A 27,695-nucleotide genomic window follows, 5' to 3' on the forward strand; every position below is an offset into this window, starting at 1 on the left:
CAGCTGGTCTTGTAGAGTCCAATAATTTTATGGATTTAATTTAATTTCTATACACTCTTTGAGTCCAAAAATACTTACATTATTAATAAGAAATTATAATAGTATGATTTTTAGAGTAAAATTCAATTGATTTATCATATATATTAACTTGTGATACATTATTATATATTTGTATATAAAAAACTTTTGTATACTCACAATGCATAGGATATTTACTCTATTTTTACTATTTAAACTTCAAATAATTGACATGGTATAACATTTTATATAAATATTTTATTGCTTATTTATTTTTTAACGTTTGCTATAAATTAAGACATTTTAAAATAGGCTTTCTAAATTAAAAGGGGTAACAAAAAGTGTCCTATTGTCTTCACACACAAAAAAAAGTGTCCTATTTTGATTGCATAAAAAGCATTTCAACAAAGTCCTTGTTTCTTGAGAAAAATGCGCGTGTAAATTCACCAATCTCATGCACTTTAAAGTCACTATCTCATTGCAAGTTGCAACTGAGGGATATGTGGTTCCATTTTTGCTTCTTTTTCTTATTGTCAAAATAAAAGTTTGCTTTTAGGACTTGGGGAGAACGCACACACAAAAGGATAAGTCAATAAACAGATTAACTCTCTCACAGTATTATGAATGATGTGTCCCTTCTTTTCTAGAAAATTAATCCACACAAGGGATAACTGATTTTGCTTCAAAGCGATAATAATAGTTTCATGCATGACACGATTTTTGCGTCCGCTTTTGTGGAAGATGCTTTCCGTGTTTGAAATCTCTCCAACAGAAAATATAGAGGAAATTAATTAGTACTTGTAAAGCTTTTTAATTTCAACCCTGTAAAGATGGAGTTTCTGTATAGTGCGTAAGGAACAAATCCACCTTTATGTCTCATCAAAATATGAAAGTAATAACTCAATTTGTATGAGAAGTAGAAGATACCGTATACAATGTAATATGGGTTGTAAATACGGAGTTATGGGCACAAATGTGCCGTAACAAATGTCTATCATATCTAAAAGGAGTTGAATTAATGCGGGCAAGGTAGAGTTCGTTTCCCACGGAAGCAAATTTTTTGTGGATCTCTTTTACAGATGTGGGCACGTAAGGACAAAGACATTTTTTTTTATCGCCGAAGAACGTCAAAAAGATCGACATTCAAATGATATCTCCACAGTGTTTTGGCATGGTGAATGGTGATAAACTTGGCTAGTTATAGCGATTCCATTGTTCAAACACTTTGTGGAAGAAAGAATAGAAGTGATAAGCCGAAAGATGATCAATAGTGGTCCCGTGAATAGATTGATCAAAACACGATGGAATTCGTGTGTGCTTTAGTTAGTTTGTCCAATTATAGTAACTAACATGCTTTTTAATTCAAAAAGTATTTTAAAAATAAACAAAATGGAAATAGAATAATTTTGGACAAAATATATGAACTAAAATATATATCTTGTTTAAAGACTGAGTTTTGGAACAAGGGAAATAGTTTGTTTGAATGTTTATTATGTTGAATACTACTATGTTTAAAGACTACGTTTTTTGTTTGGTAATCTTTATTTTTTTTTTAATTTTTCAATAGGTGCCTTTGACATTTATTAGCAATACCCTTTTGATTGATAAGAGGTCAATAGATATTTATTTTTGGGGAAGTTCTTTAAATTAATTGTCTCAAGAGTAGATAAGTGAAGGTGTATTTATTGTTGATCTAACCTTTTTATTAAAAGGCAAAAGTATTGTATTATTGTATTATGTATATTAAGTAGATCTTTACAAGGTGTACGACCACATTAATACATTCACAAAAAGAGTTAGCCTATCCACTATACATAGGAATTGCTTAAGGGTCTCAAAACAAGTCTCCTATCAGATTTTAACTTTCTGAATTAAAGCAAGATAAGGGGTTAGTACACCAAGAAGAGAAAAAGATCACGGATTTAGTTCTTCCCTTATATAAGAATCACTGCCAAGAGATGATCTTGATATCTTCCAATAGCTTGAGCCCATCAAAATGTTGTTCTCAAAAAACTATGGCATTCCAAATGTTCCATAGGCACCAGCAGGTGACATGCCATATAAGATGCTTCCATCTTTTGAATTTTCTTCCTCTGATAAGAAAGTCAAAATGAACATAAAGCTGATTAATCTTCCGAGGAAGCACGATGTCTAGCTACAACCAATCATCTGAACACTCCATATATACCAGATTTATGCGGACTTGGGACCTGATTGGAATAAGCGCTTTATATTAACTGAGTTAAAACATCAGCGTTAGCTGCCTTGTGTTTCTATATATTAACAAGCTTGTAGTTAATTGGTATTCGCTCAAAGACTGTTTGTCCGATTCCTTTAATTTTCTATCAAGTGCTTTCAGCTCTTTTATATATAACTTATTCAAAAAAGAAAAAGAAAATTTGGCGTTTATTTTATGGATTATTTGTTTATTCTTAAAAATATGAGATTGGAAAAATTTGTTTTCATGTTTATTATAAGATAATAAAATAATTAATATAATATATATTACATTTAAAAAAAATATCTGAGAATAACATTCTCACATGTTATATTTTTAGAAAAAAAAATTAACAATTAAAGAAATAATTCATGAAACAAATGCTCTCTGTGTACTTGCATTTAAATCCTTTGAATAAAGTATAATTGGAATAATTTAAAAATCAATAGTTGAGACTTTAACAGCTTTAAAATTCTCAATATATGGATTCTCAAGTCATTTCTCTACACTACTTGAAAATATTTATTTTAAGCAAACATTATTATTTTTTAAAAATAAAATAAGATATGTATTAAAAATAAATAGCCTTAAAGGATATATTTCCGATTGATTTATGATTTCATAGTAGAAATTAAATATTCTAAGGCCATTTTTATCGTTGAAACTATAGTACAAAATTTACTTACAAATTCAACGAGTAACTTTCCTCTCTCTCCCCCTCCTTTTAGATAAGAAGACGTGTTAAAATAATTATAAAATCATGTTAATCCTACATTTAATTTAAAATATAAATTAAAAAAATCTTGATAGCTACACATTTTTAATATATTCCCAAAAGAATCAAGTTTCATATTATTTGATACTATGGTCGCTCTTACTTTAACTTAATGATGTTTCGTAAATTATCCAAACTCTTTTTAAGCAATTAATAGCCCGCTACTAAACTTTTAAGTTCATTATTGAGTTCACTCTTTTATAAGAAAAAAGTAATCAGCCTGTTAAGCTGTATTCTGTATGTTTTAATTTGTTTCAAGTTCATTATAACCCCATATATGAGCCAAGGAAATTTTGTAGTTCCTAATTAAGACGGTACATTTTTTTTTCTAATTAACGTTTAGAGAGCGTAATCAACTATACTCCACCACACAAAAAATGTGACTATAGAAAGCATTCAAAAGAAAGACACTGATAAAAATTACAAAGACTTGGCGTCATCATATATCAGAAATATTGACAACTGCAAAGCAAAAATGAACGAAAGATTTAAAGAAATAACCAACCCGACTGCAAAATTCTGCATGACCCACATATTTAAATAACAAGAATAATAGTACATAAATGCAAACTAAACAGCAGAGTGCAAATTAAACGCAATCACACCGACACATATATTTACAAGAAATCACTAATGTCAAGACTCTCTGGAATTTCTAACTTGAATATATCGCTGCAATAGGTGTCCCTCTCTTCCTCCGTGCTGCTATTCACATACGTGGATGATGAATTCAATGGGGTTGGGGTCGACAAAGGTGTAACTGATTCATAGCCAATGTTTTGGTTTACACAGTTTAAGTAATGTTCCAATTCATGGTCCAGAAGCAAATCAACTTGGTTAATTTGTTGAGCATTCAGCTGGTAATTATTATTCTCCCCAAGATGGGAAAGAATTGAATTCTCGGGGGAACTTGATGATAAGCCATTGTTCACGTGAGTTGGTGTCTGAAACGGATCATTTGGAGCAGCAACTTGGTTTTGTACTAGACAATTCCCAGCACTATTGAATTGTTGTTGTACTTGTGAAACTAAGTTTGATGGGTTCTCATTATTCTTTAGAGATAAAAGTGTGGCAGTGGCAGCGAGCTTCAAAAACTCTGGGTTCATCAACGCTTGGGCACCCAATAGGCCTTGCAGATTCAGAATCGATGGATTAACGTTGCCTATTGCTGACCTTAGAATCGAGGAGATGTCAAGAAGATCGAGGCGTGGAGCGTGTGTAACTGGGTCTATTCCCGTTCGAAGCAACCTCTTCCTAACGTGCGTGTTCCAATAGTTCTTTATTTCGTTGTCGGTTCTCCCCGGCAACCTAGCTGCTATAGCCGACCACCTAAATTTGAACACATAAATATTAAACAACATAACACATAAGCATAAAATTATTTAAAAAAAAAGTTTATTTTTTTTAGGAGATTAAGGAAAATCAAACAGTGGAGATATAAAGTGAATTTGATGATTAAAAGAGAAAAGAAAAATGAAAGATTATGGGTTCAATCTTTTCTATTAATAAAATTATTATTCTAACCAGTAAGATTTGCCCCCGATAAAAAAATAAATCAAACACGTACTTGTTTCCCAAGACACTGTGAAGCTGAATGATGGCCTCCTCTTCTTCAAATGAGAACCTTCCTCTCTTGATATCGGGTCTAAGGTAATTAGTCCATCTAAGGCGACAACTCTTGCCACATCTTTGTAGACCTGTCATTCATTAATATATGTTAATATTCAATAATTAGTGGACACATAAAACTTATAATAAGAATTAGAAGTAGAATAATGAAAATGGTGTAGATCGGTACCGGCATTCTTGGGGATGGTTCTCCAATTTCCAGGTCCATGAGTTTGAATGTAGTTGGTGAGCAAGAGATCCTCCTCGGAAGTCCATGGACCTTTTTTGAGGCCATTCTTGTCACAACAAGGTGCTCTTCCCATTTTGAAATTGAAGCAGATGAATAGTAAAAAGTATAATAGAGTGAATGAATGGTTTCTAAAAGTGCAGCCGCAAAGTGCACTCAAACACGAAAGAGAAGAATTAGAAAGAGGGTTGTGCTGAATGAAACTGAAACTCAAAGAAAGTAAACGTTTGTTGGGTCTAATGCAAAGCGAGGACGACCCCTGGCTTTATAGCAAAAGGAAGTGGGGATGTTCGCTTGAAGTCAAAAGGATTTGGTGCCGTCCTTCTGCTATGTATTATATTTATCAACAGATGTATACACCTGTACGTATAATTATACACATTTAATAGGTATGCATACAACATACTGCTTAAAAATTAGGACAGATATATGATATCTTGTTATTATTATATAAATTAAGCTCGCTAGTGAGGTTTATGTAGGGTCAAGAAGAGACAGTGATCAAGTGAAATTTTGTTAAACTTTAAGGAGCACGAGAGTATAGTTTCCTTTTAAAAATATATGCCATGCAATACACACTTATTAGATAAAATTTCAAGAATGATATTTTTTTTCATAACCATTTTTGTGAGAATAATATATACTACCTAGAGTAATTATTTTCACTTACCAATTATTATGTTACACGATTATTTTGCATTGATTAATTATTTTATATTTTTATTACTTTATTACAAAAATTTAGATCTCTCAATTGTAAATTCAATGTTAAATGTTAAAATTTGAAGCATCATATGAAGTTAATAAATATAAAGACTATGCATATATAAGCATAAACAGGTGCAATGATGTTTTAAATTACCTAATAATTTCAAATTTAAATCCAAGCTACATATATATAATTATTTAAAGGAAAATTTTTATTACCTATAATAATTTTTTTACAAATCTCGAACACATGCAATACCTTATTTTAAAAGATGTGAACTCATCTTTACTTGTACCAAATTAATATTAGTAACTAAAAACACATTTATAAGCAATTTTATAAATATTTTTAATTTCATGTAAATATAAAAGAAACATAAAATTTGCTAATCCTATATTATATGTGAATCTAAACATAACTAATAACTAAAACAACTTGTGTTATTGGAGTCATAATTTTTTTTTAAAAAAATAAGTGTGCATGATTTATTACTATCTTTGTTTCTCAATTATATTTTCACTCTGTCTTGGTAGTTATTTCAACCATTATAATAATTTTAAAATATAAAATCACTTAAGAATTAATATATTTTTTATAGACAAGATGATTTTTATTATAAATTAAAATAACTCATACCATAATATATGACAGATACCTATTAGAATCAACTTAATGGTGAAGAGTTTGCATAATATACATTGATTATAAGATCTAAATGCAGTGTAACTTTTATACAAAATAAAAAATAGATATGATCTCACTACATACCAACAATACTTAATATTTTTTTTTACAAATAATTAAAAAATTACACAATTTATGAAATATTTTTTAAATCTATTTCACATGTTTCTTTATTTATGCAGTAATATTTTATTTAATTTTCATAATCTAAAGTATTGAAATATAAAAATATTGATTTTAATTCCATTTTTTTGTCAATAGGCGTATTTTTAAATAGAATTACATTAGTTTAATGATTTTTTGTTGTGTTGTTATAAGTACAAAATATCTATTATTTTTTTAATGATTATTCTTTGGTGGAAAAACTGATTGTTTATTTTTAATAAATTTTTTTCCTAGATATTTTTTAATCCCCCATAGTGGAATCTGGAATCTTGTTTAAGAATTCCAAGCTTAGTTTTGCTTGAACTATGTAATGTTTGTATTTAATTTTTTAAGTACAAAATATTGGAATAATTTTTAAGACAAGAATCTAAATTTTATTTTATGAAAGAAATTAATCTTAATATTTTTAAATGGTTAATTTAAAATATTAAAATATAAAATTAAGCTTTTATCATTATTTTTTGTATGTTATTAAAAATTGCAGTTTATTTTAGTAAAAATTCTTTGCCAAGCTAAAATAGTTATCAAAAGTTAAAAAGAAAATGAACAAATTGAGTAACAAGGTGTTTGATTTTCTAAATTCTAACTGCACCAAGTGATTTAAAACGAAATATAAAAAAATGTCTTTGACATAGAGAATTATAAGTTTTAATTTTGTGCTATCTTACATTTTAATTCTTATTTTTTTGGTGAACCAAGTAATTTTAATTCTTATTAGAAGTTTCAAATAATTGCTTTTGAGCAGTCATGAATAAATTTAGGTTAATTAGTTATTGATTTATTTTGCACTGAAGACAAATGTCTCCTTCCAAAGCTCTTATTACCTGTGAATGTGAACTTTCAATGATTTGTAGCTTTCAAACAGAACTTTCACATGGAGAATAGCATATTCTAAGAACACATGCACCTATGTAGGTTTACAAGGTGAAAGAAGACGATGCCGATGAATCAGCTGGAATTGCAAATACGGCCACGTCTACTCCCTTTAGTAAACCTCTGACAATTATCACTAACAATTTTTTTTAAAATTAATTAATATAAAAAGCTATAAGAGATAAAAAAAGAAAATAAATTATTATTAATTTTATCATTTTACCTTTCTCATTTTTATATAGTATTGTTGATAAAAAATCATTCAACATTTTTAAAATATATGAAAATATGTAGAGGGGAATTATAATTTATAGAAGCTTAAATATTTATCATTTATTTTTATCATAATAACGTATAATTTATAAAAATTTATAATATTTTTTCCCGCAAAAATATTAAAAGTTATTTTTTACTCCCACAAAAAGTATTCTATATGATTGTATATATCGACCACTTCGTATACTTCTTAATTTTTTTGCAAAGCATGCCACTGCGTGTACTGCATACATATTTTCGTAGATTGGGGCACTCACAAGTCACACCCATATATTAATCATAACACGTAACATTAGGTTGAAGGAAAATGATTCGTTTACACGCCACTTTTTTGTGTGTGTGTGTGTGATTTTTACTAATTAAGTTAAAAAAAATATAGAGTTTCTGTTGAATAACTAAAGCATGTCTGCGGTTGTTTATAGAAGGAGGGGTTTATACAAAAGACACATAGGGGAGAGGTGACTTTTTCTTTTTCATCGTAAAACTGTATGTTGGGATAAGGGTGAGAAAATAAACATTGAATTTGAGTTTGACCTTATTAGCTTTAGGTGTATTATGGGGAATGATCGGGCGGTAAGGTTGTTCAGTTTCCTTATCAACAATTGGAGAAATTTTGTTCTACTCTTTCGTCATATTACTTTACTTGGCTGTCTCCTTTCGTTCTGGCCTTCTGTGGCTCTGACTGTCAATTTTGGATAAGAATATTGTAAGATAAGTTTACGTTTAAAGTATGTAATAAATGCGTTTTTAATTAACTTTATTTGAAACTATCATGATCTGGTCTAATAATCCGACCACATCCAACGTTTAAAAGCAAAAGATCATGAACACAAATTGTTAATAGATTCGGTAAATCACACAAAATCAGAAGCATTTACCACATCTTGTTATGTAAGAAATATTAAGTCTTACAGGCCTCGCATAAACCTTTCTAATTTTATACATTTCATCTTCTCCTGCAACTATGTATCAAAATCCTTACAATTATTCTACCAAAGCTTAACTCATAAAGATAATCAGAGATTCCAAATTCCCTTTCAAATAATTATATTTTCCTGTCTTGGGATGGTGCTGAATTAAGTGTGTTTAGTTTAAGAATTTATCGCATTCCAATACATGTTGAATATGATTTTATTGAGGGAAAACTTTGGCGTTTAATGTACTAAACACCATACAAACACAGCCTAATTAATTTATCAAAATTCAAACGAAAATATACTTTACTTAATGTATACACTATACACCTCAATAATTTTAGAGAATTACTTTTTTTTCATTGAAATTATGTAGTCTAAGTTTGACTTTTTGGCTATTACTGTCCAGGGTCAAACTTAAACACCTTGATGAACTGATGCACGCATTGAAGGGATTTTTTTTACGGGTACAACACCCATTAAAATGTGCGAGTATATATATATACACGTCACATTTATAATGTTCAAAATATACATACATTTTTTGCTTATTAAATTTATTTTTATTAATGTAATAATTTATAAAAAATTGTTATGCAAATTGACATGCAATATGATAATTGATTATTTTTGTGTTTGGTTGTTCTGTTAAGCCTAACAAAATTAGTGTTTATTGTTTAAAATTGTTTTCTGAAATTTAAAACTATACCAAACTGATGGGCTTTGATGATGTGTCAACCTAAACTCTTACCTTTTAACAAGAGGTCAACCCCAAATTCTTGGACACATGTCTGCTTATGTGTGGCCAAATTTTTGTGGCAGGGAGTATTAACGATCGATCTTAAATATATGTACAGTTGTCCATTTTTGTTCCTAAGAGTGAAGTCAATGATGCCATAGGCTCTTGACATTTGTGAGTTGCAGTATGTTGCTTCATCTATTTTAGCATCCGTGGCCATATATTCAAAAGCCATTGAAAATCAGGTGCCAAAATTCATCAACCTTCCATCTAACAACGTGGGATTTACAAGTCAAATGCTATTTTAGTTCATTCTCTCTTGTTAGTTTTTTACTTTTTCTACCAAGAAAATATTATTATTCATATCCCTCGGAGATCTCACACGATTGTGGTTCCTGTTTTGTTAAGTTATAACCTGCAGAAGGAGAAAAGCCCCATACTGATGTCACTTTGTTGTTGCTTGCTAATTGTGAAGTCCTTGTACTTCACTGTAGGCATGGTGGCCAACTATTGTCACAATCACAAAAAATGATCTAGAAGAAGTCTAGAGTCGTTTGTTGATTATTAATATGCCCATTTGAATATGTCTGTTTATGGTGTTGAAGAATTAATGCGCTAAACTAAGATAATAAATGTTAATATTTTTCTCTCAAATAGATGATGATGAATGTGAATCTAACAAATTTTTATTTTTCTCCTTTTAAAAAATAATTACTAATGTAAAAGAGTGAGTCCGGAGATGACAAAAATAGTCATATTCACGGATTTCCAAAATAAAATCTATAACAATTTCAATTTGGATAATTAAATGGATATTTGCGAGTAATTTAAATTGGTCTTTTCTCTATCTATTTATTGACAATCGCGGGACATATATATATCAATGTACGTTGTATGCGAGTAAAGAATCGAACCATCGTACTCGCCCCTTTTAGTTAAAACTCTATGTCAATTCATTTGTGGAATTATGTTATTGAGTATTGCTTGCACTCAACTCAATGCTTTAATAATATTCATTTTCCTATATGTAAAAAAGGAAGAAAAAAAAAACTCCATGTCAAATTGTCAATAGTATTTGTTTTTTACTTCCACATTTTTTAGTATAAAGTTGATAAAAGTTGTTGTCTCCTTGTTTGATATTTAGAAGACATACCTATTTTATTTTGCAGTCAGTTGGATTAAACAAAGATAAGAAACAGTAGATATAGTTAGAGTTGCATTCTCTAAACAATAAATTAAATATGAAAGTTATAATCAGCAAAAAATAAAATATTATAAAGTAATTAATGTGTTTCAAAAGCGAGTTATATATGCATGGTTTTCCTTTGCGTTTCGTAAATGTTCATCGATCGTGCCTAGATCTATACTACATGATCCGAATCTTAGTGTTGTGGGAGAGCTGGATAACAATAATTCGTCACTATATCTTTATATGCATTTTTAATATATGGTTTTAATTTATTTATTTTAATCACCATATCACACCTAATCTTAGTCAAAAGGCTGAGGAACGTATTTTACTTAACGCACATATCATAGACATAGCCACATAGATGATCGCATAGCACCTGCTTTTGGCAATTACTTTGCACAAATGAAAGGTGGGTGACGACTGCCTTGCCTTAAACAGTAATCTAACACCTCTTAATTAATTGAATAACAAATATGCGTTTACAATGTGAATTTTGTATGTTAGTTGTGTGGTTTTCAAAACTCCAACAAACTTTGAATCTTGCATGGTCTTAATTGTTTCGTTCATATTTTTTGGTGGGGTTCGCGGTGCATGGAAGAGCTACACGACTACACGTAGAGGGTCACGCTGGTCTCAAGAGCTTCGAGATTGCAATCTTTGTTTTTGGTGGAAGCTTGCAATATTACATGGCGACGTGCTTATGTTTATCAAGTGGGAATCACACGGAACTTAATTAATTAAAAAAATATTAACAAAAAGTGAAGTGTTGGCACTTCACTTAATGAACACGTATTATCATTGCATAAGTTCCTTCAACGATAATTTTTTATATTTAGAAACAGAATATTTCTGTTTTCATGATCATAACAGTACATTATTTAACGAAGGCCAGTTTTTTTTTTTCTTTTTTTGTTTACACAAACCGAAGGCCAGTTAATTCGAGTAGAACATGCCTAATTTTCTTTACGTAAAGTTTTGACTTAATTTTCGAATAATATTACGTGATACACATGTGGTTTTAGACTAAAAATAATACTCGTTATTCGTTTTATTATAAGTTTGGATTATTATGTGTGCAATTTTCGTTTTTCGGGTATTATTTTTAATTAATTGAGTTCCTCTATTTTTAAAATTAAGTAAATTTGGTTCCTTATTAGTTTTCAATTGTCTTAGAAGAAGTTTCTTCTACTAAATCTCTTAAATCCTTATTTTTCTTTTTAAATACTTGAAGTTTATGATGAATTTAAGATAAGAAACGTGTGGGCTTTTGCCCCGTTGAATACCAAAACAAGAAAAAAAAATAAGAAACGATTTTGAAAGTTGATAAGTTAAAATAAAGTGAAAGTTTGGTATACAATGAGAAATATTGGTTTGAAGAAGCAAAATTAGGATAATATATATATATATATATATATAATCTTTTTTTGTTGAAATCTGATATTTCTTTTGGTAAGTTTTATTTAAATAGGAAAAATAAATTAGTTTGTGAAAATTTTGAATAAAAAAAATGAGAATTTGAGAGTTTAGGTAAAAGAAAATCGAAGGAGAGATAGAATTTCTTGAATGTTAAAACAAGAGACTTAATTAGTTAAAAAAACTTTGGAAGATCGAAATCATACACAATTCAAATTAAAAAAATACAGTTAAGTTTAATTTTATTTAACATTTTTTGGAGATGAACAAGGGATTGAGATCCGTCTGTCAATAGCATCAATGAGAGAAGAAAAGACACTCTCCATCATGCAATGAGAGAATAGAGATGTACTGAAAGCATGATCTCTTTGACTTCTCTAATAGATATGGATAACATTCTATATTTTCTCCCTGGCTAATGTTATTAGGTTCAATTCAAATAATATATGCGGCTTCAACATCTCTTGATCAACGTAATTTTTTTTAAAAAGAATAACTTATTCCTCTGTATCTCATGTGGGTTTCTTAATTTTAGGAATTGGTTCTATAAGCAATACATGTCTCAACAGGGCTATTTTACAAAGGTGAGTGAAAGAACACTATTTGAAGGTTCTTTTCCTCAGATACTTTAAGCTTGAGAGAGAGATAAAGTGTGTCGACTATTCATAGAATGTGAGAAGCAGATGAAATATTTGCTTCCGCAGGAAATTTGATTTTTTTTTAATGCAATCTTCTTCGATTTTTTTTTAATAAGAATTTTGTATACTTTGTGTTTAAAAGAGGATCTAACACAATTGATGGAATATTATGCTGAGTTGTTATAAATATTTCTACAGATAAAAAAAAATGACTAGACTTCCTAATTAAATTATCTATCTTTTTGTTTGGTCCCAGTAAATTTGCTAACTAGTGCTAAATGCAAGCTAACGAAATTATCTTGGGCTAATGTTAGAATGAGTTAGCCCGTGGGCTATAACAGAACTTCTTAACAGTGCCGTCTTGTAATGGGCCAGAATGATTAGGCCTACACCCTGAGGAAAAGGATTTCCTAGGCCCATGCTCCTTCTATATAATATATCCCAGTGCGGATAGAGAGTCAGAGTATTACTTTTGTTTATGATTATTAATTAACTATTATAATAATCCTAAAAAAATAATTATTATAATATGAATTTAATAGCTAATGTACTGTAAAAACTTGTGCATTGTCCATTAATTCTTTATTGTTAGGATTTTTAAAATACTTATTATATAAGTTAACAAATCTATTACATATAATAATAGTTTGTTATTGAAAGATTATATAAACTGAGTGTAAAACGTATATTCATCCTCTCAAAGTAGTTATTATATGCTCCATGCTAAGCTTTCTATTTACGTCTTCCATCCAAACAATCTAACAACCATATGGCACATAATTGTCAACAAAATAAATTATTGAAAAAAGCATCCATTAGAAATGAAACAAGATAAATCACCAAATCAGACTAAATATAAAAATCCGAAGATCCTTATTACAGTAGGGGAAGCTAAAATCAACCCTGACTTTTATTGAGTGATGAAATTCTTTTATAGACCTTAGCTTTACACGAATGAAATTAAGACTTTGAAATTTGAAGTCCTTGTTCAATGAGGGAAATTAAATATTCATATTCTGTACTTGTGCACACCAAGCCAATCTCAAGTCCTCCTTCATTATCCCCAGTTTCGGCCAGAGACATACCCTTAAAGGAATGTGCCATTTCCACTTTGGTAGGCCTTCCAAATCCAAAATCAGTCTCATAAACAGTGAATTTTGGTGACCCTGTAACTATCAAAGTGCTTCCCAACACAAACATCTTCGTAAAAGATTCCCTCCAATTTTCTGCATCTTTGAAGAGTTCACTTTTCATATCAGCCACTGCCCTTTCAATGACCTTGACCGCATTCACAAAACCACTCTCTCCCTTGAGGTCTTCTCTCTTAAGCATTGCATAACAGAGAGTTAAGCAGTTTCCAAAGTAAGTTTTTGGCACAGGATGCTCAAGGCGATCTCTGCAATCTGCAGCGAAACGAAAGAACTCCTCTTTGACATCTTCTTCTTCATCATTTCTGCATCTTGTTTTAACCAAACTAGCCCACACAAAAGCACACGTCACCACAAATTTTGATATATATTGTGGTGTGTTGAATTCCTTACTTCTCTTCCACTGATTTAGCACCCATCTTCTCAGCCCCTCGACATCTTCTCTTCCAAAAACAATCGTTGCTTTGACATAATCTTCACTATTTCCATTGGAAACCTCAGAAGTTTTACCAACCTTCCAAGTTGACCTCTCTTCAAAGTAATCTCTTAAGAAGATAGCTTCGAGTCCTTTGGGGTCCTTCAACACTTCCCTATCGAAGCAAGGTGTTGACTTCTCCACAAGAGTAAAGTCAACTCCACCACTTCGACAAATGGAGGACCAAGATTTCATGAAATGGCTGCAACAACTATCATCCATCACGTGGCAATACGTGATCGCGATGCAAAGGCCATGGTTGGGGAAAACCGTGGCTTGCAATGCTACCAATGGGAAAATGAACGTGTCATGGTGTGTGTTTGAGCATGTTAACTTGGGAACCAAGTGATCCAAATCTTTGAGGCTTTTGGGGCGGTTGGATGAGAGATTTTTGAAATCTGCTTCGGACTCAATGATGGTTAAGGTGACAAAGTCATCACCGGTGCAGCGAATGAAGGGTTTGTGGGGTGGTGGTGGACAGAGGAGGTTTCCAGCGAGAGGGAAGAAGTGTTGAAGGGTTTGAGAGAGAGAGGTTTTGAGACAAGGAAGTATGGTTTCACAGAAATGGAGTGTGGAGTGGGGGAAGTGATAGAAGAATTGGCGTCTCACATAAATAGGACCTGCTAAAGGCAAATCAAGGAATGTGAGGGGAAGAGTGGTGATTGTTCTCACTGCTGGACCAACCTGAAATTTTTCTACAAGTTTGTGTTCTCTAAGAACTACCATTTTCTTGGATGGTATATTTCTGAAAAATATGAAAGAAACTTAGGTGAAGAAGCTAGCATGTTTAAGAGATGCAATGTATGTATCTATATATAAGTTCTGTCATCTTTTCGTGTTTGATGGATTAAAGTAGAAACTAGAAATTTAAAGTAAACTTGTCCACGAAACGCGTATATTCCATGTCTATATGACAAATAATTCTGATACATATATATGTCCTACATCAAGTTTTTATTTGACTCTTGAGAAGAAGAAAAAAACGATCCTTTTTATTTTTATTTTTATCGGTCAGTTATTATTAAATTATTAATTTTTATTAATGAAAAAAAATCGAATTGATAATTTATTTGTTATCTTTTTTTTCTTCTTTAATAACCACTAAGTCTTCGGTTACTCTCCGGATGATCTTAAAAACAATCAAAGAAGTCTTTTAAGTTAATTCCATAAATGCGGAGAAACTTCCAATTACTATTTGCCCATATGAAAAACTGATTATTCAACTGTTTATTTGTCCCTGTTTTGTATGTTTATTGTCAGTGATAAGATGTTAATCCTAAAATTGTAGCTTTTACATCGCTAATTAAGAATTAGGCTCGTGGACTTTTTCCTAGAACGCAACTTATTTATTTTTTATTTTTGAAAGGAAAGGCAACTTTATTTCTAATCAGTTGTTTTCATATAACCGACTAGCACGAAACCACATTGGTTCTTATCACTAAATAAGCACCGATTTTGACAAATAAAATTAATTAATATAAAGATGTTAGTTTTTCTTCAATACAAGTTCTACGCAAGTGGTTGGAAGGAACTAGGTAATTTTTTTAATATAAAATGATTCAGTCGAAGTCATCATGTTTGTCTACTAATGATTTGGGGTCTTGTTCTTCTTTCTGTGCTCCACTAGCTACGGCAAGATCGTAGGAAACTCATAAAGGGTTTTGTGATTTAAGATTAAAAAAAAAGTAATTAAGTTATAAAATAATAACTTAAATATGTTTTTTTTTATTTCTAAAAAATATGTGATTTTTATGTTTGTTATATAATAATTTTTTTTTATTGAATCTCTAATAAAATAATAATTTTATTTTTCATTAGGAATATTCTTTTCTTATAAATTAACGAATTTTATATTTATTTTTATAATATTTTTAAATTTTTTATTAGTCAAAATTAAAATAAAATTTATTAATTTATGAGAGAAAAAACATAAAATTTATTAATTTATCAGAGGTTAAAATAAAATTATTATTTTATTAGAAACTTAATACAAAACAAAAAATTGTTAAAAAAAAAACAAACACAAAAATTGAATGCTTATTAGAAATTAAAAATATTTTTAAGCCTAAAATTATTTAATAATTATTTTTAAGATATTCTAAAAGAGTTTAATGAATATTATTGAGAAAACAAAAACTTATACGGTGAACTAATTAGAAATTAACGTTAAGATAATTATTGTTGTAAAATAAATAAATTTATTATAAATAATAGTTTATAATTAGATGATAGTATATTTTACCTTATCAATTCAAAACTTATTTTATTTTGTAGAAAGTACGTACAGCCTACTTTATGTTTGTTTACATCTACAATTTTTTTTAAAGTTGATTTTATGATAAACTAATTAAAATTAACAAATTTTGATTTTAATTAGATTTTTTTAACTTCTGATTATTTTAAAAAGGTGAAACAAAACCCTATATCATGGATAGACAACCGAGTCAAACTTAGTCATAAGTCAAAACTAATCACCCAGTACCTAGTTAAATTTAGCCACAGACAACACAATCACCGAACACCTAATCAAACTTAATTAGGAACAAAACCTAGTATTAGGTATTGTAATCACGGGCCAAAATGAAGTACTAGACACCTAATCAACCTTAGCAATGAACAAAAACATGGACCGATCACCAAGCCAAACTTAACCATGTGAAAAACTAAAAAAAGTGATTCTTTTACAAATGAAATTATAACAAAGGGCCCAAAATTAAACACAAATATACGATTTGAATTTTAAAATATTTTAGAAGATGAGTTAGATCCTAAACCCAAATTTAATATGATATCATAATCTATTGTAGTCATTATTGTTGGATGATTCGCATTGCACTCCAGGTCAGTAATTATGTGCGGAATGAAATGTGTTAAACTTCCTGTGAACACTTTTGACCTGAATCTCAGTTTACGACCTCATGTAACTTTATTATGATAAGAGTAAGGGCTAGGGGTAGGTATAGTCTCACATATATTAGATATATAACTTAATTAAATAAAGCTTCTAAAGCTTGGATAATCCGCATTGCACAAACTAGAGCTTGTAAAAAGAACTCTTATCTTAGTTTATTTATACATGGAAGAACGTTGTCTCACCATCACCAATCTTTAACCAGTCACAACTCACAACAGACTTTGTGGTATAAGAGGGACTCTGATCTTGAACCAAGATTGCATTGTCCTATCCCCAAAAAGCTATCTCCGCATCCTCTAAAGCTTTGTACTATGCCTCCCAGCCAAACAATAAAATAACCTTATTGTCACCTAATTAACTAACCTAAGACCTAACAATGTTATTCACCTTCAGAAAAACGTCTTTAAAATCATCCATTAGAAATGAAACAAAACAAGATAAATCACCAAATTGTACTAAACATAAAATTCAAACATCCTTATTACAGATTGGGAAGCTAATTAAAATCAACGCTAACATGTTGACTAATCAACTTCTTTTATAGACCTTAGCTTTCTTATAATAAGATGTCACATGAATAAAATTATGATTTCGAAACTCCAAGTCCTTGTTCAATAACAGAATTTAAATATTCAATTTCTGTACTTGTGCACACCAAGCCAACCTCAAGTCCTCCTTCTTCATCTCCACTTTCAGCTAGAGACATACCCTTGAAGGAATGTACCATTTCCACTTTGGTAGGCCTTCCAAATCCAAAATCAGTCTCATAAACACCGAACTTGGGTGACCCTGTAACCATCAAGATAGTTTCCAACACAAACATCTTCGTAAAAGATTCCCTCCAATTTTCTGCATCTTTAAAGAGATCACTTTTTAAATCAGTTACTTCCTTTTCAATGAGCTTGACCGCATTAAGAAAACCCCCTTCTCCCTTGAGGTCCTTTCTCTTGAGCATTGCTGAACATAGGGTTAAGCAGTTTCCAAAGTAAGTTTTTGGCACAGGATGCTCAAGGCGATCTCTGCAATTTGCACCGAAAAAAAAGTAATCCTCTTGGACATCATCTTCAGCATCATTTCTGCATCTTGTTTTAACCATACAAACCCACACAAAAGCACATGTCACCACGAATTTTGATAGATATTGTGGCGTGATGAATTCGTCACTGTTCTTCCACTGATTCAGCACCCATATTCTCAGCCCCTCGATGTCATCTCTTCCAAAAACAATCGTTGCTTTGAAATAATCTTCATTTCCACCAGCAATCTCAGAAGTTTTACCAATGAGTTTGTCCTTCCAAGTTGACCTATTTTCTAAATAATATCTCAAGAAGATGGCTTCGAGTCCTTTGGGGTCCTTCAATACTTCCCTATCAAAGCACGGTGGTGACTTCTCCACAAGAGTAAAGTCAACTCCACCACTTCGACAAATGGAGGACCAAGATTTCATGAAATGGCTGCAACAACTATCATCCATCACGTGGCAATACGTGATCGCGATGCAAAGGCCATGGTTGGGGAAAACCGTGGCTTGCAATGCCACCAAGGGAAAAACAAACGTGCCATCATGTGTGTTTGTGCATGTTAACTTTGGAACCAAGTGATCCAAGTCTTTGATGCTTTTGGGGTGGTTGGAAGAGAGATGGTTGAAATCTGCTTCAGACTCGATGATGGTTAAGGTGACAGAGTCATCATCGGTGGAGCGAATGAAGGGTTTGTGGGGTGTTGGTGGACAGATGAGATTTCCAGCGAGAGGGAAGAAGTGTTGAAGGGTTTGAGAGAGAGAGGTTTTGAGACAAGGAAGTATGGTTTCACAGAAATGGAGTGTGGAATGGGGGAAGTGATAGAAGAATTGGCGTCTCACATAAATAGGACCTGCTAAAGGCAAATCAAGGAATGTGAGGGGAAGAGAGGTTGTTGTCCTCACTGCTGGAACAACCTGAAAATTTTCAACAAGCTTGTGTTGTTTAAGAACCACCATTTTCTTCGATGGTATTTCAGAAAAAATGAAAGGAACTTATCTAGAGAAGCTAGCTTGTTTAAGAAATTTCATGAATATTATATATATATATATATATATATATATATATATATATATATATATGTATATATATATATATATATATATATATATATTATCCTTGTGTTTGAAGGATTCAAGGTAGAAAGTAAAGTCTTCCTTGAAACATATATTAATTCCATGCCTATATGACAAATAATACTGACATCATATTTATATTTGACTTTTAAGAAGAAAAAAGTTTGAAAAGATATGTATTAAACTATCTATATGGGGTTTTATTTATTCATTTTAAAAAATAGTTTGCGAGTAGTGTAAATTTTTTATGAGTAAATACCATTACTTAATACCTATAATAATTAGTCTCGTTAGAAGTAAATTGTAATTCAAGACGAATTTATATATATTCAATATTGGGAAGAGAAAGAAACGGTTAATAATTGCAAAGCTATACTTATTAGAATTCCCTTATTTACTTCGTAAAAATAGTTAACAGAAATCTATGCATTAAATTAACATTTAACATTGTAATAGTATACATTAATATTTTATGTCAACAAATTGTTTGTTAAAAAAATATATCATATTATTATTTTTTATAGAGATTACATGTACTTTTTACATGAGATAATTTTATTTTAATTGGATAAAATTAGTGTTATTAATATAAGTTAACAATATTATATTAATGTGATGAAATTAATTTGAAATTATTTTTTAAATAAAATGTCAAATTTAAGTTTCATAGATAAAAAAAATATAATTGGAAAAATCAACCCTCCTAACTACTAAAGTTTCTCATAAGAAATTAATTATTAATAAAATTGATGAATATTTTATATCAATATTTTGGTAATGCAATAAGGAGGTTTAATCCAATAATCTTATGTGAATTATTTAAAATTCTATCCCTATCTAGGATTATTTTTTTTAGATGGAGAAAACAAGGAAAAAAAACAGATTGAAAACGCAAAAACTCAACCCCTCTAACATCAGCATCTAGAAGAGGTAACAACGATGAGGCACAGCTTATCTTGAACGACTTCAAAAGATTTATATACATTGATAACAAAATTAATATTTTCACCCATTAAGAATATAATTTCATTCTTGTATTTCAACTCAATACTTTCATTTGAATCAAGTGGAATATCTCAATATATTTTTATAAATTAATAAAACAAAAATATAAATGTTATACGTAATTAACTATTTTTTTTATTCTTATTATCATGTGATAAATGCAAAGTATTTGAGTACTAATTAAGTTTAAATCCAATTATCATTTATCTTAATTGCCTAAACTTTACATTTCAGTTCTTAATTTATTATTATACAAAAGCTTAATAATCATTTTCATCACTAATTGTACGTCTTTAAATGTATGGATTTGAGTAACTCCACTTCATCTTAATTTTTTTAAAAAAACAATGTTTTAAAATAATAGCACAAATGCGGAGAAATTTCCGATTAATGACTGAGACCATGTGAAAAATTGCATATTCAACTGTTAATTTGTTCCTGGTTTGTATGTTTATTTTCAGTGATAAGAAGTTACTGTACATCATTTCCCAAAAGCGTGTTAATGTAAGTATGTAAAGTGTGTAATAAGTTGTTTTCATATAACTGAATTAGGCTCGTGGACTTTTTCCTAGAACGAAAGGCAACTTTATTTCTAATCCCTTGTTTAAGTTTCCATATAAGTGAGATTCAATTTAAAGTTGAGGAAGTGGAAATTGACGAGTTTGTGTATGGTGCGCATCATGTGATTTAATTTGTGGGGTTTATATTCTTTTCTTGTGCATTCAATATTAATTGGTAGGGGCCCCTACCAATTAAAGGCACGTAGTGAACAAGTGTGCATTTTGGTGTCCTGAATTGGCGCCTCACCTTGTGCTGCTTTCGGGATTTTAATACAATCTTACTTATTAAAAATAATTTGATATAATTAAGAACAATACTATTCATACATCTTATCTTACGACTCGCTTACATTCCATATTTTTTTTTTCTCTATGGGAAAGATACTCTGTCAAAAAGTGTTTCAAAATTCCAAGTTAAAATTCACTATTAAAGATACTCTAAGGACACTGGAGGGGTTTGTTTGTTCCGTCTTGTCGTGGTGTAGCTTTGTTTTGTTTTTTCTCTTTACAAAAAAACAAAATAACCTATTAAATATAGTGACATAATAACGATGAAAATTAAATAACGGAAATGCTATCGCGGCTACGAAATAAAGTCCATTATTGGCTTCAACATGTGACATTTCCACGAAATTTTACCATAATTCAGACATGCCCAAACATTATAGAAGTATTGATGATTACTTTTCATTGGTTTTGTTTTTTTAAGAAAGTTATCATTTTTACAGCCATTAAGGTATCTTTAATGCAAATTTTTAATATAGGTTTTTTAATTATTTATTTTTATTCCCGCAATATTTTGTGTGATTTTCACAATGTTATATTATTTCTAAGAAATTCATATAAAATTTTATTCTAATCCTAAAAAATCACAAGAAACTTTAAAAAATACACACGTTTATATTTTTTATTATAACTTAATTATTATTCAAATAAAATAATTAATTTATTTTTCAAGTTTTTATGTATACAAATAATAAATATGAATAATTGAAAAAATATTAAATATCAATTAAAAAAATAATAAAAATTACATGACATTGAAAGAAAATGCATAACAATAAAAAAAAATACATTTTTACATAATTATAGATAATTAAACACAATAACATTGAAATAAAAAACATAATGATAAAAAAAATATTACATAAAATGAATTATTATTATTTTATTTTCTGAAATGTTCTCAAATGCATCCAATTAAATGTGCTTGAAATGAACCATGTTTTTGTTTGTCATGGATCATTGTTTTCCTCAAGGAGGTATCTTGAAAAACAAAATTATTATTTTTCACCAAAAACCCACCACCCACCATCATTAAAAAGAAAAAATTACACCCAACTTCAGAATCTTCCTTCCCCTTCCCCAATGTTTCAACTTCATTTTTTTAAAAAATTAAAAAAATCACCCACCTTCATTGTATTGTTAGTTGTCAATCTGGTTTTCCTCTTTCTCTTTTATTGAAGATCTCTTCAATTTGGTTCATGAAGGCCATTTTCTCCCTTTTTCTCTTTTATTGTATTATTTTGAATTGAGATCTATGAATTTTAGAATTTATTGTGGTTGTTCTTTGTTTATTTGAATTTCTGTTCATTGTTTTTCTCTTGGACGATTATTTTTCCTCTACATGTGTTGAACCTATTAGCTTTAAAGATTTTTTTTTTTAATGTCAAGATATCTAAGAAATGAATTCAAGAGTGAAGAAACCCCACCCTGCCATGTGGGCTTGCTCCAATGACAAAATAATTTAAGAAATGATTTTTTCACATTAAACATCTAGAAAGAAATGATGGTTGGAGATACTTTAGTTGCACATATCTTTGACATTTCGAGTGAAATAGAAATATACTTTTTTTCTTACTGCAAATAGAAACATACTTAACATCCAAAATGCTATCCAATACTTAATAATTGACCTCTCTCAGTATTCAGAAACAGATGGCTCAAGAGATGAATGAGCCTGCAATGAACATCATAGAGCAGTCTCAAGTTGCTCCTCCACAGGGCTCCCTTCCTTCAACAATTACCCCCCTCACTTTCCTCGACATTCCATGGCTCCTCAGCCGCCACGCCAGACGCATCTTCTTCTACGACTTTCCCTTTCCTACCACCCACTTCTTGCAAACAGCACTTCCTATTCTGAAACATTCTCTTTCCCACACACTCCAACACTTCTTCCCCTTTGCCTCCAATCTCATCCTCCCTCCACACCCCCACGTCCCTTACATCCGTTACCTTGAGGGTGACTCTCTCTCATTCACTGTCGCAGAGTCCAGTCCTGCAGACTTCACTCTTCTCACATCAGATTCCCCTCGAGACTCCTATGACTGGCAACCCCTTGCTCCGGTGCTACCCTCGCAACGTACTTCTCACGACGGCACGTGCGAGTTCCCCCTCATGGCCATTCAGGTAACGATGATACCAAACTCTGGATTCAGCATCTGTGTTATCTTCGACCACGTTGCAGGAGATGGGAGAACCCTTCATCATTTCATGAAGTTTTGGGCCTCCGTTTGCAAGGCCAAAGGAGATTTGGATTTCCCTTGCTCTATGCCTCTACCCTTATATGATAGGAACATAGTCAAAGACCCCAAAGGGCTCATGCACGTTTACATGCAAGACCTGAGAAATTCAGCGTTGCTAACTAAACAGTTCCGAGGGGTTTTACGTGGTGTTTACACTGACAAGGTACGTGCGACTTTCATATTCAGTAGCGAACAAGCTCAGAAATTAAAAAAATGGGTCTCTCTTAAATGTAACGGTTCGCGGACTTTACATATATCAACCTTTGTGGTGACATGTTCTTTGATATGGGTGTGTATGCTCAGATCAGAACAAAAGGAAAAGGAAGGTAATAATGAGCCAGGCAACATCGGATTTTCCGCAGACTGTCACAACCATCCTCAGTTTTCATTACCTTCAAACTACTTTGGGAATTGTTTGATCCCTCTCATTACAAGGCTAAAGAGGGGTGAGTTGGTGGAACAAAATGGGATTGTTGCAGCTGCAAATGCCATTGAAAAGAAGATTAGAGATTTCAAGAGTGATGCTTTGAGATGGGCCGAAACAACGATGTCAGATATTAGAGGCTTAAGGAAATCTGGTCAATCTCTTGTAGTGATTGTTGGCTCGCCAAAGCTGACCGCGTACAACACTGACTTTGGTTGGGGGAAGCCCGTGAAGTCTGAAGTGGTGAATCTTGATTCTGTGGGAACAGTTTCTCTCTCTGATTGTAGGGACCAAGAAGGTGGAATTCAGGTTGGAATGGTACTCGAGAGGATTCGAATGAACAATTTCACCAGCATCTTGGAAGAACACCTTAGTCATGTTGCCGTTCTTGACTAATTAAACCATTCACGTATTAGTCATCAATAAACTGTATCTTTCACGCTCTGCGTTTAATTTGTTTGTTATACTCTTTTATGGTTTTAAATAAATATTAAAAGTATTGTTGTTCGGTATGAAAATACAGCTTAATTCAAACTTTTCTTCATAAACTGTATCCTACTTGCTCATTTTTTATCGGACATGTAACTAAAACAATAAATAAAATTAGAAAGAATAAATTACAATTATTCAAATTAAATATGCATTTTCTCCATTGTTTTATCTTACAAACAAAAAATCTCCTAACTTTTCCGTTTCAATGACATTTGCACCCCTCTCCCTCAAACACTATTAAGTCTGTTATTTAAGACATGTGATTGGCATGTGTTTTTTTTAAAAAAAAAATTAACCCAAAAATACGTCTTTCTCTTTCATTTAATCTGTTAAAGAATTGAAAAAAAGGAAATCCAAATAGCCATAAACACCAATTAATGATATGCAGAGATACTAAAACGTTTTAGTTAACTAATTCATTAAAAAAAAAGCACAAACAAAAGGAGATGGAAAGTGGTCGAACAGTTATGTACACTAGAGTGCATTCTATTGAGTCAAAATATGCACATGTGTTGGGAGATGTTAATCTTTCATTCTTGAAAATTTTGGAAAATTTCTCAAGTTTAATTCATTACGGGATGTTTGGTTTGATTGTTTTATGTTTTTCAATTTTATTGAAAATAAAAAATGTCATAAAAATGTGTTTGGTTGGATTTCTTTTTTTATTTTCAATGAAAATATTTTTTCAAACGAATTAAAAACTGAAAACAATATAATCTTATTTTTAGTTGAAACTAAGAACCTCATTATTAATAAAATGAAAACGATAAAGAATGTAATTTTAAACAAATCTAAAATAATTTTTTTTTTAAAAATGTATTTTCAATATTTTTATTTCTTAAAAATAAAAAATAAGAAGTCAAATCAAACATATAATTTTAATCTATTAAAAATGAAAATATTTTTCAAAAAAAAAAAATACAAACCAAAGATAGAATTTGATTTATGTTATTTGATGGGGTACCTCGTTTTCTTGGCGTCAGTATTGTTAAAAAGAACAATGACATACAAGTTTTAGAGAGAATGTTCTTTTTCTTAATCTTCAAAAATACAACTACTGTAGTTACAAAGTTACAATATATAGACTACTGCAGTTACAATATATTTAAAATGACTCCACATAACTACTCCATATAACTACTTCACATAACCTCCTATTTACAAGAAACTACCACTAACTTCTTAACTTCTATTAACATCTATTCACATCAACATTCCCTCCCTTAAACTAAAAAGAAAAACAAACATTTAGTTTATAATTGACGCATCAACCATTCCCAACATACTCCGTAATTTCAAGAATTGTTCTAACTTGAAAGGTTTTGTCATTATGTCTGCAACTTGTTCTTGAGAATTACAGTAACTCAACTCCACAATTTTGTCTCTGGTCAAATCTCTAAGAAAATGAAACCTTATATATCAATATGTTTGCTTCTGCCATGAAAAATAGAATTCTTTGATAGTTGTATGGTAGAATTATTGTCACATTGAATCAAAGTACTATTTTCCTCCTTATGACCAAGTTTCTCTAAAACTCTTCTCAACCAAATACATTGACTGGCACAAAACGCAGCAGCTATGTACTCAGCCTCAGTAGTAGACAATGTCACTATAGGCTGTTTTTTAGAAGACCATGAAACTGCTCCAGAACCAAGTAAGAATGCAAAGCCAGAAGTGCTCCTACGATCATCCAAATCACCAGCAAAATCACTGTCGGTGTAAGCCACCAAATTTGTGCAACCATTCTTTTTGTAGAAAATTCCAAGCTCAGTTGCACCTTTCAAATACCTTAATATTCTTTTTGCTGCAAGCCAATGAGATTCAGTTGGGCAAGACATGAATCTACTAATAAGACTCACTCCATACATCAAATCAGGTCGAGTTGCAGTCAAGTACATCAGACTGCCAACCACCTGTTTGAACAAAGTTTCATCAACTTTGGTTCCTGCTTCATCCTTTGACAATTTCGTGCCTAGAACAATAGGATTCTTCACTGGATTGCTTTTATCCATTCCAAACCTTCCTAGAATTTCATGAGCATACTTTCTTTGACACACAAAAATCCCATCTAAACTTTGTATTACTTCAATCCCGAAAAAATATCTCATCCTCCCCAAATCATTCATGTCAAATTCCAACATCATGGAATTCTTAAAATCATCATACATACTTTTATCATTTCCAGTATATATTAAATCATCAACATAAAGACTTACTATTAAAATTTTACCTACTTCCTTCGAATTTGTGAACAGTGTGTGTTCACATAAACACCTTTCAAAGCCTTCTCGAACAAAGTAAGCCTCTATCTTGCTATACCACGCCCTTGGTGCTTGCTTCAAGCCATACAATGCCTTTCTTAGCTTGTAAACTTTGCCTCCTTCACCTTTATTCTCATATCCCAATGGTTGTTGCACAAAGATTTCTTCATTGAGTTCACCGTGAAGAAATGCACTCTTTACATCTAGTTGAAAAACATCCCAATTGTTTTGTGCTGCCAAAGCAAGTATTAATCGAATGGTGTCAAGTCTAGCAACTGGAGCAAAAACTTCAGTATAATTAACTCCATATTGTTGTGCATACCCCTTCGCCACTAGCCTTGCTTTGTACTTGTCTACCTCTCCTTTCTCATTAAGTTTGGTTTTGAAAACCCACTTAACTCCAATTGGCTTCACCCCTTTCGGTAGAATAGTTAACTCCCAAGTCTTGTTCTTTTCTATTGACTATCTCTGCCATCATTGCATCCCTCCACTTCTTACTCTTGACAGCTTGTTCAAATGTAAGTAGGTCATCTTCAGTGAGCATTATCATAGCATTCAGACCATCTTCATCTGACAAACCTTCACCTGTTACATAGTCTATTGCCCAAGATGGTGGTCCTCTTACCCTCCCTTCATTCAAAATTGGTGAATCATTTTCAGTTGATTCACTAGAAGAAACACCAGTTTCACTTGAGTTTCTTGTATCAACATCACTGCCTTCTCCTTCAATGTTACCTTTTTCTTCATTGTTTTCTATTCCTTCTTCCATGTTATTCTCATCACCATCATCGTTCCACTTTAAAACATCTGATCTGCATTCTTCATTGCTTTTGCCCCAATTCCAGCATTCATCTTCTTGAAAAATCACATCCTTGCTAATGATGATTTTCTTGGAAACTGGATCATATAATATGTATGCCTTTGATTCATCACTTACTCCCAAGAAAACACACTTCTTGCTTTTTTCATCTAATTTGCTTCTCTTCTGGTCTGGGACATGTGCATGAGCTACACACCCAAAAACTCAAAAATAATCAACCATTGGCTTCACATTGCTCCATGCCTCTTCTGGAGTTTTGTTCTGCACAGCCACAGTAGGACATCTATTGAGGATATGCACACTCCATTTTACAGCTTCGGGCCAAAACATTTTAGGAACCTGCTTCTCCGCTAACATAGAACGCACCATGTTCATTATCATTCTATTTTTCCTCTCTGCAACTCCGTTTTGTTGAGGAGTATAGGCTGCAGTCAATTGCCTACTAATGCCTTGATTTTTGCAAAATTCTACAAACTCATTTGAGGTAAATTCACCACCTCTATCCGT

At 31.2% G+C, this 27,695-nt stretch overlaps 4 protein-coding genes across 5 annotated transcripts; 1 reads left to right on the plus strand and 3 right to left on the minus strand.

Annotated features, from left to right (window-relative positions):
* Window positions 1–3,429: 3,429 nt before the first annotated feature.
* Window positions 3,430–5,085, minus strand: LOC114373974 (transcription factor MYB41-like). Its single transcript, XM_028331552.1, has 3 exons — window positions 4,810–5,085; window positions 4,579–4,708; window positions 3,430–4,340 (listed from the first exon to the last, which is right to left on the minus strand). Exons 1-3 carry the CDS (start codon window positions 4,940–4,942, stop codon window positions 3,629–3,631), a joined length of 975 nt encoding a protein of 324 aa, XP_028187353.1. The 5' UTR covers window positions 4,943–5,085; the 3' UTR covers window positions 3,430–3,628.
* An 8,180-nt stretch (window positions 5,086–13,265) lies between these two features.
* LOC114377611 (coumaroyl-CoA:anthocyanidin 3-O-glucoside-6''-O-coumaroyltransferase 2-like) lies at window positions 13,266–14,904 on the minus strand. Its single transcript, XM_028336212.1, has one exon. It carries the CDS (start codon window positions 14,816–14,818, stop codon window positions 13,430–13,432), a length of 1,389 nt encoding a protein of 462 aa, XP_028192013.1. The 5' UTR covers window positions 14,819–14,904; the 3' UTR covers window positions 13,266–13,429.
* A 2,502-nt stretch (window positions 14,905–17,406) lies between these two features.
* LOC114374872 (coumaroyl-CoA:anthocyanidin 3-O-glucoside-6''-O-coumaroyltransferase 2-like) lies at window positions 17,407–19,034 on the minus strand. The gene has a single exon (XM_028332590.1). The coding sequence runs from the start codon at window positions 18,982–18,984 to the stop codon at window positions 17,590–17,592; it is 1,395 nt and encodes a 464-aa protein (XP_028188391.1). The 5' UTR covers window positions 18,985–19,034; the 3' UTR covers window positions 17,407–17,589.
* A 3,514-nt stretch (window positions 19,035–22,548) lies between these two features.
* Window positions 22,549–24,144, plus strand: LOC114375474 (coumaroyl-CoA:anthocyanidin 3-O-glucoside-6''-O-coumaroyltransferase 1-like). Of its 2 annotated transcripts, XM_028333259.1 has the most exons (2): window positions 22,549–23,354; window positions 23,495–23,632. In XM_028333259.1, the coding sequence occupies exons 1-2, from the start codon at window positions 22,605–22,607 to the stop codon at window positions 23,519–23,521; spliced, it is 777 nt and encodes a 258-aa protein (XP_028189060.1). In that variant the 5' UTR covers window positions 22,549–22,604; the 3' UTR covers window positions 23,522–23,632. The 2 variants fall into 2 exon arrangements, with proteins under 2 accessions (XP_028189060.1, XP_028189059.1); XM_028333258.1 differs by having other exon boundaries at window positions 22,549–24,144.
* Window positions 24,145–27,695: the final 3,551 nt, after the last annotated feature.

The sequence above is a fragment of the Glycine soja genome, chromosome 11, assembly GCF_004193775.1.
Source record: "Glycine soja cultivar W05 chromosome 11, ASM419377v2, whole genome shotgun sequence".
Taxonomy (NCBI): Eukaryota; Viridiplantae; Streptophyta; class Magnoliopsida; order Fabales; family Fabaceae; genus Glycine; species Glycine soja.